This window comes from Amblyomma americanum, chromosome 3 (assembly GCF_052857255.1).
Source record: "Amblyomma americanum isolate KBUSLIRL-KWMA chromosome 3, ASM5285725v1, whole genome shotgun sequence".
NCBI classification, from domain to species: Eukaryota; Metazoa; Arthropoda; class Arachnida; order Ixodida; family Ixodidae; genus Amblyomma; species Amblyomma americanum.
In genome coordinates, this window is record NC_135499.1 from 173,304,836 (window position 1) to 173,317,464 (window position 12,629).

At 45.4% G+C, this 12,629-nt stretch overlaps 1 protein-coding gene across 2 annotated transcripts in view; it reads left to right on the forward strand.

The window, feature by feature from the left end:
* Positions 1-12,629, forward strand: part of unc80 (unc80, NALCN channel complex subunit) — a 125,698-nt gene that overhangs the window by 104,502 nt on the left and 8,567 nt on the right. The window contains exons 57-61 of one of the 2 annotated variants that reach the window (XM_077658820.1): positions 1,200-1,288; positions 2,872-3,040; positions 5,619-5,804; positions 10,780-11,001; positions 12,351-12,560. In XM_077658820.1, coding sequence (XP_077514946.1) covers positions 1,200-1,288; positions 2,872-3,040; positions 5,619-5,804; positions 10,780-11,001; positions 12,351-12,560 — 876 coding nt within the window. The remainder of the gene's footprint in view (positions 1-1,199; positions 1,289-2,871; positions 3,041-5,618; positions 5,805-10,779; positions 11,002-12,350; positions 12,561-12,629) is intronic. The other variant, XM_077658821.1, reaches the window with a different exon arrangement.

The window sequence follows — 12,629 nt, forward strand, 5'->3', positions numbered from 1 at the left end:
GCTAAGTTCTCAAGTGGTTCCAGTTGGTTGCTACTGCAAAAACCTGAAATTTCACTGCAAGTTATTTCATCTGGTCAGTACTTTTGCACTAGTTGTGTACCTTGGAGCTGAATTTAATGAAAATTTGATGTCATAACATTTATCATAACAGTTTGTCTCAGTTTGTTTCCAAAGGTTTTGTGGTTATAAAAATCCTCATGCTTGGGTAAATCACCCCCTGTTTTTGTAGTGCTGTTCTTATAACTGTGGCATTATGCTAAACGTAAGTACTGAAGCACTTGCTGATCACAAGTAAATACTTAGTTCAGGGTTCGACAGAAACCCTTCTGGCGAGGGAAGTACATTCTGCGTGTGAAGAAACAAGCACTCGCCAAGGTCACTGAAGAAAAACGCAAGAACATTCACATTTCGGCACTGCTGCTTGTGCCATGTTCACAAAGACGAAAACAGATGGGCAGTCACTTGTGTAGGAAAAGCATGGCATACAGAGCATATGTATATCTCAGGTAGATAGCCCTGCATCCTGTTTATCACTTCACTTGTTGTTTGAATGTGAAGGGACACTTTGAGCAGGCATGCAGATAAAAATTTTTCTTTTTAAAGTATGCACGAGAAATCCCTGTCAGTCAAGTGGGCCATGTTTTGATGGTTTTCTGCTAGAGAGTTAGAAGGCACTTTTCCGGTCCTGATGTCGCACAGATGCTGTTTGAACCACCTTCTGAAATCCCCTGTTTCACCAATGTTAAATTAAGCAAATATCATGCTGATCGAAATTTGGAACGTGAAGTGATTTGTGGCTTTTAATTTTCTGCTTGACAATTGACAATTCATGTTTTAACAATGAACTGTTGTGGGCTGGGACTTTTAGACAGTTGCACGAATCCCACTATTATATGATGCACTGCTTGTGAGTGTCATCTTGTTTTTTTTGGCATTATACCTGTGTGTGGTGTAGAGGTGAATCTGGAACGTTTTCCAAGAAACTTTACTAGTGCAGGGCTGTTGTGCTGAGTGCTTCGTTGCGTTGCATACTAAATTTCTATTGCCATTTGAACTGTTTCTTATTTACACAAATAACCTTTTTGTGACTGCTTGTTGCATATTTGGATGGCTCAGCTGTGCCTTGTTCTTGTGAAAGTTGCAAAAAAAAATGGTCACGGGGAGTGGTCAGGTGTTAACCTATCACTGTTTCATTCCAGGTGGTCTTGCTCTGTGGAGTTTTCTCGACTTTGTGGTTACTCACCGTACCCCTCTGTATGTGCTACTGTTCCCACTGATTAAGTACAAGGCAAGTACTTTGTGGTGTTGCATGAGTTATGAGACTTCTTTCATGAATGGAGCTTCATAGCTGAATGAGTCTACAACATGGCATGTCGCAGTTAATTGACAAGTCTGGTTGCTTAGTGTGGTGATGCCCTATAATTGAGGTGATTTGATATACATATGCAAATTTAGCACGACCATGATTGTAACACAAGCATCACTTTTGCTGGTGGTCAAGAGTAAAATACAATTATACTCTGCTTCATACATCAGGTGCAACAGTACAAAAGGCATGGAAGCAGACTGCATGGAGAAGTAAAAGGAGGCGTTTTACTCCGTGCTTGTTTCGTGGCTGAGTGGTCCAAAGGCATGCGAAAGCAACAGCTCGCAGCGTATTGTCAGCAATTAGGGCGCATTTAATCCAGCTCATGACAGATGTATCATCTAATAAGCCTGCTGACGGAGCATTTACTATTCTTCTCTCATCATACAGAACGCACTACTTTTTGATCACAGGTGTAGGCAGTGCAGACAAGAGCACTAACTTTGGCAAAGTTGCACCTGGTATATGAAATGGAGTATAGGTGCTTAGCAAAAACTCGTTAATTTGGACTGCTGGCATGATCGCTAATTCGGATGCTATGGGTCTCGTACCGGTCAATTCTAATGGGCTCCTGAATGGAGGCTGTGTCTAGGTATGATTGTTACGGCAAGCAGTTGTCCAAGTAGCGCCCGTCCTGTGTCTACAGTTCTTCTTGTCCATTGTTTTTACTGTTTCAGCATCGTGAATCCATACCAACTCACCCAACTGAGTTTTACTAACCTATTCTCAAACTTGAATACCATGCTGCAAAGTCACTCATGCACCTCTTATGTGCGTGCAACCACAGGCGTGATGACCTACGGACGACTTCGTCTTCAAGAACACTCACATGACATAGTTTCAGTTTAACTTTGCTGAGCTTCGTGCCAGTATGCATCAGCCAAGCAACTGAGTTCAGCTATGGGTCATATTGAGCGCTGTTTGGCACATCTCGCTGGACTTTTCTATCCCCATTTTCTTCTAAGTGAAATGCTTGGCAGATAGGTATTTGACCCCACCTTTTTTTCTTGCTGCTTCGGTGCCGCCGAGTGTTTCTATCCGCATGGGTCTGCTGCTCTTCCAGGGTGCTGAAACTGCACGCTCGTTACTTTATTGTTCATGCTTTGCATGGTGAAAGCCTCCTCACATGAAATGCTGCTGTTTGTGAGATGCGAAATGCATAGTGGTGCAGCTCATCCGCAAAAATTTGTCATTGCCATGCCGTTCGCATCTAAAAAGGAAGCAACTGTTGCCCAGACTTTCACCCAATAAATTTACTGTTCTTATTCGAGGTAAGCGGTTCTTGTTAGCTTTTCGGGGCCATTCGATAATTTGAAGTTTCATATATTGGAAGATTTGTTCCAGTCCCTTGAATTATGAATTTATGACCTTTTACTATAATTTAGTTGTAACATGATGTTGACTTTTCACTTCTATTATCAGTGGAAACAAGTTGTGTTACATTTGAGTAAATGTCGTAATGTGTCGGTGTTTCCTGGTGTGCTGCATTTTGTTTCTATTTGCAGATCTTACAGACCATTTGTGATAATGAGCAGGAGTACTACTACCAGCAGCTTATCAGGGATAAGATCAAGGGAGTTAACCTGCCAACACCGAAAAGCTTTGGCTGCATGTTTGTCGACCTCGTGAATGAACTGAAGACGTTGAAGGAGGACCTTGTTGCCTGGAAACTCGGTAACTGTTATAATCATTTATCAGTACTGCGAGCCTGTCAAGCTTGGCCAGAAGAAGGCACTGAAGTATACATGGATCAGTTTAGAGACATTTTTTCATGACAAGCAGTAAGAATACGGCAACATGCACAGCACAATAAAACATGTCAGTATCCCAAGTAAAAGAAAACAAAGGTATCTCTCAGCCAAAATAACAACAGAAGAGAATATTCCAGTTTGCAGTGTCATGGCTGTTATCAGCAGGACCAGCCACAATAGTAATATGCCATTCAGGCAAATACTACAAATGCACTTCCAGCTGTGGCATGAATGCCTTGTTAGATTGGGTTTCATCAATGACACTTTTCCCATTCCACTGTTCTACAAAAAATGGGAAAAAAAAGCACACTTATGAGCATTACATTGCGGTAAAAATGGTCAAACACATTCACTGTGATTCGTTCTACTGGACTGGTGGACAGGTGGTTTTAAGTAGTCATTTTTGTTGATATTTTTATGGTCATGATTAAGCTGGAAGAGAAACTTGAACAGTAAACAACAACAACAGCCTTAGGTCGGCGTTCCTTTTTCTTTTGACAAAAAACAGACAAGATGTCGTAACACCTTGCATTTCGAAAACGATGTTTCATAGCCGACTGCAGTTTTGAATAAATATAGTGGCTGTGGGAAGCCCTGCAGGCAATACAAAACAAACAAACAGTGAACGTGAACTTAAATTGTAATCAGCATTTGAACTGTAATTTGCTACTGTTTCCTGCATTAGGCACTTCCCTACACTTTTTGTGGTTCAATTATTGTATCCTATGCTGGTTTATAGCCAGCTCGGAGTTGTATATACATCACACCTCATGCCTAATAGTGGTCCTCGAATGTCCCTGGAATGCCTCGTGTATTTTGCACAGTACAGAAAAAATTGCATTTTTGATACAGAAAATTATATTAAACCTCTACAGTATTGTACAGATTCCTCAAACTACAAAGATTTTTGCGCCAAAACAACACACACAAGAAAGACGACGACACCGCGGGCACCCGTGGTGTCGTCGTCTTTCTTGTGTGTGTTGTTTTGGCGCAAAAATCTTTGTAGTATGTATGATCACCAACTAGCTCAGCAGTTAACTCTTGTTAAGCACATTCCTCAACTTATTTACTGATGCAGCGGTGTTCTTATTAGCTGCCACAGATACAAAACTATCCTGCAAGTTGGATTACTGCAAGAGATGACTCCCACAGTGTAACAAACAGAAATTTCATGCAGGACATTTTGACGAGCTAGTTGGTTCATTGTTACAGACTGATAAAACTGCAAAGTAAACTGGGACAAAGTAAGGCACAAGTCAAGTACAGACATGCACAACTATTTGTGTGTGTGTCTTGCTTTTTCCTGTTTTACCTTGCACAGTTCTAAAACAATGAACCGTGCGAAGTTTTGTGTCTGTACCTTTGTCTTACCTTATCACAGTTTACTTTTTGCAGTTTTATTTATCTGAAATTTCAGCTCATGCATTGGTATGCAATACAGTGTACTCTCATTAATTTGAACTTCTAATTTATTTGAAGTGATGCCTTGGTGCCATCAGCATCATGTAATACACAAAAAGCTCCCTTTAATTTGAACACTGCTTTTAATTCAACAAATTTTCAGTCCCTTTCGAGTTCAAATTATTGAGTTATCAGTATTGTACATCCAGAACCTGTGCGGCCAGTTAAAGACATTCAGAAGTTGACTTCATTTGCTAGTATTTTATTTTGAACTCATTTTTATTTCATGACAAATTTAATTATCTTTAACAATCCTACAGCTTAGGGACTGTAGACTTATCTTCAAGTTTAGGACCTTTGCCTGACATCCTCGTGCTCTGGATGTTACAGGCCTGACTGATTTTGTTCTCCGTGTCCAAGTGACCTTGTGGAACAGATGGTTGTTGACTTGTATGTGAAAGTGCATGCAAGAGGCAGTTTGCTGATTTTAGAGAAACTGGATCAGCAAATTGTTAGCAGTTGCATGAAGCTGCTGGCTCAGATTGGAAACTTTTGCACAGAACAGCATCTTCAAAGTTGTTTGCCTGCATAAAGAGACCTTGAAATAGTTTTGCGCTTAAAACTTGACAGATGATTACGATAGCTGATAATGCGAAATTTGAGTGCAACTCTTATTGGCAAGTGGCGTGTTATACTGCTAGCCATTCTCTGGAATCTTCCCCATGGCAGTCACCTTCCTGGTGGCATTTCGCTCTGGTACTCGGACAACCGCTTACACCGACGCCGATGACTATACCGACTACACCGACTACCCACCACCACCCAATCACCCTCTGGGATCTTACAGTGGCGGCCACCTTCTAGGTGGCATCTCACTGTGCTACTTGCGCAACCGGTTACGCTGACATCGACGACTACGACACGGAAGCCGGAAAGCGGCACCCAAGAGTTGCACTCTAAAACAGAAGGGCTGTTTTGCCTTGTGTTCATATCATGCTTGGTGGCCTATGGAAGCTGCAGTTAAATGTAGTTTTAGGATGGCATCAGTTGTGACATTGTTAATGGTGGTGACACTTTTCTTCGGTTCTGGTTGCCAGGAGGAGAACTCGAGCGGGGCAAGCCATCTGGTGAGGGCCATGGAAGCGAGCTGTCTCAGTCAGTGAGCTTCACACGTGCCATGGCCCCAGGCGGCGCTCACCGTCCCAGCTTCACCGAGCTCACACCTGACCATCAGAGCATCACTCGGCTTGGCAGACCACCGGGCATGGGCTCAGTAGAGTCAGGTGAGGAATGCTCACCGAGTGGCGGAAAACTGCTTATATATGTCGATATTTATGCGAAAGCACTATTCCGATGGGTCAACCCCGATCAAGATCTTGGGATGTTTGTACGCTTGCAGTGTTTGTGGGTATTTGCCAAGTAAAAGTAATAAATAAGAAGAAATCAAATAAATATCTGTGACTGGGAGTTGAACCCACGGCAGCATGAACAGAGCAGCTTCGCAGGCCACTGCGCGAGAGCACTAGGCTATCACCACAGCCAAACACGGCAACACTCTCGCGCTGTGCATTACACATCGTCTTCTTCATCCACTAATACTGATATGAAACTACGGCATAAACGCCTGTAAGGGCCGCACCCGTGTATAGGCCACACCCTGTTTCCCCAAAGAAAATATATAAAAAAATAATATCCATGTAAGGGCCGCACCCGAACTTTCCACAACCCATATGGGAATAGCCTTCGAAATGCACGCACTGTGGCCTGCACGATCAGCTTTGGCTGCGAGCAACGGTGCGTTTGATCGTGGAGGCAACGCATGTGCACAGGAGCTTTCAGGTGCCGCCCACGAATGGCACCCAAGGCCGCAGCTCATCATCACCATCATCATCGCCAACTTTTTCCTTCGCCGTGAGCTCCTGCTATCTCCGCTCCGGCATCAGTGTCACCAGCTCCAGCCTTTTGTGGCTGTCAAAGGCACAGGAGTTGTGGTAATGTGTTAGTTCACCGTAGTTGTGGCTTTCGCGTGCTGCCGCCGAGCGTTGCAGTTTTAGCATGATGGGCAAGCACCTTAATAGGTACACGGCTGGGAGTTTGCTGTCGAACATGGCAAGCGTGCGGCGGGCAGCAAATTCGACGTGGCTAAGAAGTGCGTCTGACGATGGTGCAACCAATAGGATGCATTGAGGAACACTAGCTGTAAAAAGCACACTTTCCATATTCATTATGCCTACTGCAGAATCAGCCTCGCAGCTACTACCGTTACAGCCTTGAAGGCACTTAAACCGGGTTCCAACTGCTCTTTTAGGCTTATTATTTTGGCAAAGAGGTGAAGTACATCTAACATGCGCATAGATTCCCTGGCGGTAGGGTCTGGGTTGTCTTCAGCATCCTTGTTGTCATCGCTTGCATTGGATGACGTTTCGCCAGCGATAGAGGCAAAAATGTCACTGTCAAAACACACTGGAGAAGTCTCAGCTGCAATGTCTCTGTTTCAAAAATGCGAAAAGCGACAGTTTCCTTAGCACCTTCCCGCTGCAAAGCTTCTGTGAGAAATACTTCACAGGCACCGTCGCCGGTGGTGAACACTCAAAGCTTAGTCCCGACGCAAGGCATGCTGGGGAGTGATGTCACATCAGAAGCACCAGATATCATGAAAACGCCATGGTTTCGCCGGGTTTCGGCGTGGACTTTCGTCTATTGATAGCATGATTGATCTGAAGCGCTTGACCGCGGCGTTGTTTCTAGATGTTAAAGGAGCATATGATAACGTCACTCATCAAGTTGTTTTGGACTCTCTGGAAGCTGCAGAACTTGGTGGTTGCATTTTCTGCTTGATACGCAGTTAACTCTCCAACAGATCACTATTTATGCAGACTGAGGATGGACCAACATCTTCACATTTCACTTCTTGTCGGGTCTCACAGGGTGGAGTACTTATCCCAATGCTTTTCAATCTCGCGCTTGTCGGCCTTATCGATGTACTACCACAGGCGGCATGGGTCTCAGTCTATGCGGATGATATTTGTACCTGGGCATCAGGAGTTACGCGACCACAAGTTCGAGCAAGGCTTCAAAAAGGCGGCAAGCATTCTTGCGGCCTACCTTCACCTGCAAGGCCTGGAGATTTCTGCTGAAAAATGTTCCCTTGTTGCCTTTACACGCAAGAGCATGTCCCATTACTACGGATGCATAAATGGCTCAACATTACCCTATGAAAGAAGCCATCGCTTTCTTGGGGTAATCATCGATCGCAATCTAACGTGGAGCCCACATGTCTTGTGCATGAAAAGGTGACTGACATCAATCGCTCACATTCTCTCCGTTCTCGGAGGGAAGTCATGGGGAACATCAGTGCAGCCAATGCTCCAGCTGTACACCACATTATTCATGGGATTCCTTCGGTACAGTATCCCTGCATTAGGAAATTTGGGGAAAACGAACATAGGGTGTCTACAAAATGTTCCTGCTCAAGCTCTCCGGACGTGCCTAGGACTGCCAAAGTGCGCGTCTACAGCCGCAACAGTACTCATCGCTCAGGAGAATCCAGTGACTGCCTACGTAACAATCGAAGCCTTGAGAGCGCATATTCGTCACCCCTCTCGGATTCCCACACACTATCTTGCCAGTCTTCCTGCTAACCGGCCGAGTAAATTGTTTGCGAAAATTATTGATGGATGCCCATCGCGACTTTCTACCAGCCCAATTTACAACAGCCTCTAGACTGTCTTCTCCATTACAGAGTCTGCACCAACCTCGCGTGCTTCTTTCCATACTGGGCATCAAAAAGAAGTCTGATTTATCGTCGATGGCATTAAAACAGAGCACTCTAGAATATTTGCATGAGAAACACGGACACCGACTGCACGTATACACCTATAGCTCAGTGACCCCTTCCAGTTCTTCAGGCTCTGTGGTCATCCCTGTTAGGACCATATTTAAGAAAGTGAAAACATCACACCGGACTTCATCACCTAGTGCAGAACTTACCGCTATTCGTGCTGCCATTGAGCATATACGTGAAGAAACACCCCAGCAATGGTCTGTTTTCATGGATTCAAAGGCAGCCCTCCAAGCCCTACAATGTGCTTTTTGTCATGGGTCCCATGAACAACTGGTCGCGGAAATCCGAGAGCTCCACCACACAGCCATCAACAAAGGGCACGATATTGTTTACCAATGGCTGCCAGGACACAGCGGCATCGCAGGCAACCACCGCGCGGACGAGGCCGCGCGAACTGCTCACCATGAGGGTGATTGTGTGTCCATCCCCATCTTGAGAGCCAACGCAGCGGGTAGGCTTAGACCACTGTCGCGGGACATCACACTTGCCGTGTGGACTTCAGGCCAATTTTCGCATTCGCGTTTAAAAACTTTGGACCCAGATCTGAAGCTTCGGCTTCCATCCGGCCTACCACCACGTGAAACAACTTTGTTGTGTCGCCTGTGGCTTGGTGTAGCTTTCACCAACAATTACTCCTTCTTAATAGGTACGGCTGACAGCCCTCCATGTGCCATCTGCGGGTATGATGAGACAGTAGCCCACATTCTTTGTGAATGCCCTGCCTACAGCGCCGAAAGACAGTCTCTCTACCATGCATTGGAGCAGCTCGACCTGCGCCCACTGACGGAAACGAAGACTCTCGACCACTGGCCGCGGCAGTTGTCGGCGGTGAAGGCCTCCAAGGCACTGCTCCGCTTTTTGAAGACTTGTGGCCTGCATGATAGGCAGTGACTTTACTGAACGCTGTGACTTTACATAGTGACTTTAATTTCCTACTACTCTCTTTTTCTCCTTCATCTTTTTATCCCCTTACCCCTTTCCCGCCACGCAGGGTAGCAAACCAGTTATTCTTCCCATTAACCTCCCTGCCTTTCCTCCTCCTCCTCTTCCTCCATTAACGCGACAACACAATGAAATGGGGCTGAATCATAGCCATCCAGTGACTCGATTGGCGAGCTGTGTGGCAATGTTGCCTACGGCACATGGAGGAAAACAAAAGTTTACTGCGGTCAGCCTAAACTGTGGATCGCTGCTGTTCCACTGTGCTGTGCAAGAAGCCAAGTCACGTGACAACAATAAGTGGTAGCTCCACATGGCTCGGGCAATGACCAGCCATGACTGCTCGGATAGCGGTGTCTGCCAATGGGGTGGCTTTGTTGCTGGCATCCCAGGCGATAGGAGGGGAGAGTGCAATCTCTGCAGGCATGTCAGCAGCTGCAAGCATACTCGTCGCATGCTGCGATGTATCAGTATCGACATGTTGCCGCAATGAAGTTTCCTTGAAATGTGCAGTGTAGTTCATGACTGCTTTACGAGAGACCCCTTCAGCTTCGTACACGATGATAGCTACAGCCTGACAGAGATGTTTGTGGTAAGCCACTAAGCCATCAGTAGGCACCAAATGCATGAGGTTTAAGAGTTGAGGTTTTCGTGTAGCCACGTTTATGTGCGGAACTACCACACAAGCGGATATGCCTTTATGAGGTTTTACTGCACTGCCATTTTGGCCTGGTGTCACCAAAGTAAGTAGCATGCTTGGATTCATTTGCCGAAAAAAACCAGGCAAGTGCTGAATTCAAGTGTAATATTGAAAGAAAGGACCGTCTGTGTCAAATGAGCATGAACAAGGCAGCAGTTTGAAGAAGAGAAGCATAATATACTTATCTTTTTAAGCTATGCCACATCCTGTTTTGCACCAACTGAGTGTTGGTACAATATTCGATAGCTGGCAGCACCTCTGTAATAATGGCCTGAAAAGCTGCTAAACACTACAGTGCATTTGCTGGCTATAAAGTTATGCATATTATTTGTGTTGCAGATTGCTTATGTACAGTCTGTGATACACTTGTGTAGAGTGTTCAAGCAGTGTGCACCACGCAATAAAAACTGAAATTGGAAAGCTGCCCATTGTGTCTGGGAAAAGTGCTTGTGCCCACATTATTTTCAGGTCTATGTGGCTTTGCGTCCATGCAAGCATTACCTTTAAAAGCTAGAAGCGGCCACGAGGTGTCAGTTTTCATGCAGAGAAGTGCGCCGCTCGGTCACTCTACACAAAGGTGACGCGGATTGTACGCATCTCAATTTGAACGTCTTTTTCTGTGAACACAAATAGCCCATTGTAGTGGCTCACCAGGGATGTTGCCCATGATAAAGTAGTTAGTAGCCTGCACACACAGTACTGCTTATATGGTAGGCTGGGCACACAGTAGACCTCACAAGCATGATCCGTATGTGGCATGCCTTGCCGGATGCAGCAGAGGGTGCTGTCGGGGCGGTTCCAGCGGGAGGCCCTGCTCCGAGGCCCCTGCCCATGCGATCTGAGTCGCAGCGAGAGCCCCACCGGGAAAGCCAGCAGCAACGCGACTCACACCGGGGTCTCAGCATACGACTTCATTCGCGTGAGGGCAGCAGCCGCCGGGTCATGCAGCGCTTCCTTAGGAGGACCAGCTACCCTGAGGAAGAGGGACCCGCCCAAGGCAAGCTTGCTTTCCCACTCTGTGACTCGACCATGGATATCGTTGTTGTGGGGCTGCAGCTCTAAGGCTTGAACAGTTGCGGCAGCATGCTAATCTATGGTGTCTTTGGCTTAGGGGTTGAACAGAATGGGAAATGATGCAGTGAGGGTTGGATGACTTCACAAATCGTAACAGTGCTGTCGTGACAGGAAACAGTCTTGCAAGGTTTTAGGAAGCGTTGTTTCTGTCTAGCTGGCGTGTAAAGTGGAGAAACAAGTGATTTCATGATACGGAGAACTTGGTTGGTGCACTAGGTTACATATGAGATGCCCAGTTTTTCTGTAGCTCCCTGTTTATGAACATGTTCTCCACTTTTTATCATGTGAGCAGTGCAAGAGCTGCAATGAAGTAAAGGCGTGCTGGTGTGAGTGAAGAGAATTGTAATAGAAATTGTGAAAAGGGCATAGCTGATCCTTGTGACGAATGGGTGATTTAAGGCTGTAAAGCATCAGTGTGCCTGTCATAGCTTGGCAATGTGAATTGAAGAAAGCCAGTACGATTTCTATTTAGTTAGCGCAATAGAATGTGCAGTAGTCTGTAGTAATTCCAAGTGAATGCAGCATATTCCAATTTGGCACAGATTAACGTCTAGTATGCAAACTTGTGGATGGAAGTGCGAGACATAGAGTGTGATTCTGCGTGCAAGTCGAGTGGTTTTGAAATGTCAGGATCAATTTTAGAATATGAGCGATGCTGGTAAGTTAGTCCAAGATACTGGTATGATTCCATATAATTTAAGGCCATGTAGTTCACTGAAAGCTGATGGCAATGAACGTAATAAGAGGAAGTAAGACACAGTTAAACTTTCTCCAGTTATTTAAGCATGAAGCACAACTGTTCATGGCATTGCTGCAGAAAAAAGTGATGCAGTTGCCAGAGGGTTTTAGGAATGGGCTGAAAAGAGCTCATGCAAAGCGATAAGTGAAATATGAAAATTAAGTGGAATTCATATTCAGTGCAGTGCCTTCCAATCTGCATGGGTTAAGTGCCTGTTTTGCAATGTCTCCGATGATCACCTGAAAACTCGGCACGTATCGATGATAATGTGTTGCCATATCTGGACGTCTCTCATTGGCTTTGTGAAAACTTTGCTATTACTGCTGTGCCCCCTGGAAACAGAATAACTCACAAGGCTTTAAGGTGTCCCTATCTGAATTGGTACTAGTCACAAAGAATTCATAGCATTTTAAGACAGATGCACTTCTGTTATTGTCTTGTGCAACGTAAACTAAAAAACCACTCTTGCGGGAATTTTTTTTCTTCAGAAGTGAGGGCCACCCATACATTGGGTAATTTCTTTGCTGTTGCAGTTTATCGACCAATGGAAGCCCTGGACATGGAGCACTCAGCATCGTCTGAGCCCCGCTTGTTCAGAAAGTCCACTCTCCTCATTAAAAAGAAAGGCAGCAAGAAGAGCACTGGCAGTAGCAGCCTGACATCTGTCGGTGTTGCTGAGAGTGGCGCCGCTACCGATGAGGAGACCCTACAGGACAGTCTTCCAGAGGGTGTGGATTCCACCGGTATGGATGAGCTCTTGTGGCTGCCTCAAGTTTTGCTTGGATTTTTTTTTCCTTCATTACTGCAATGAT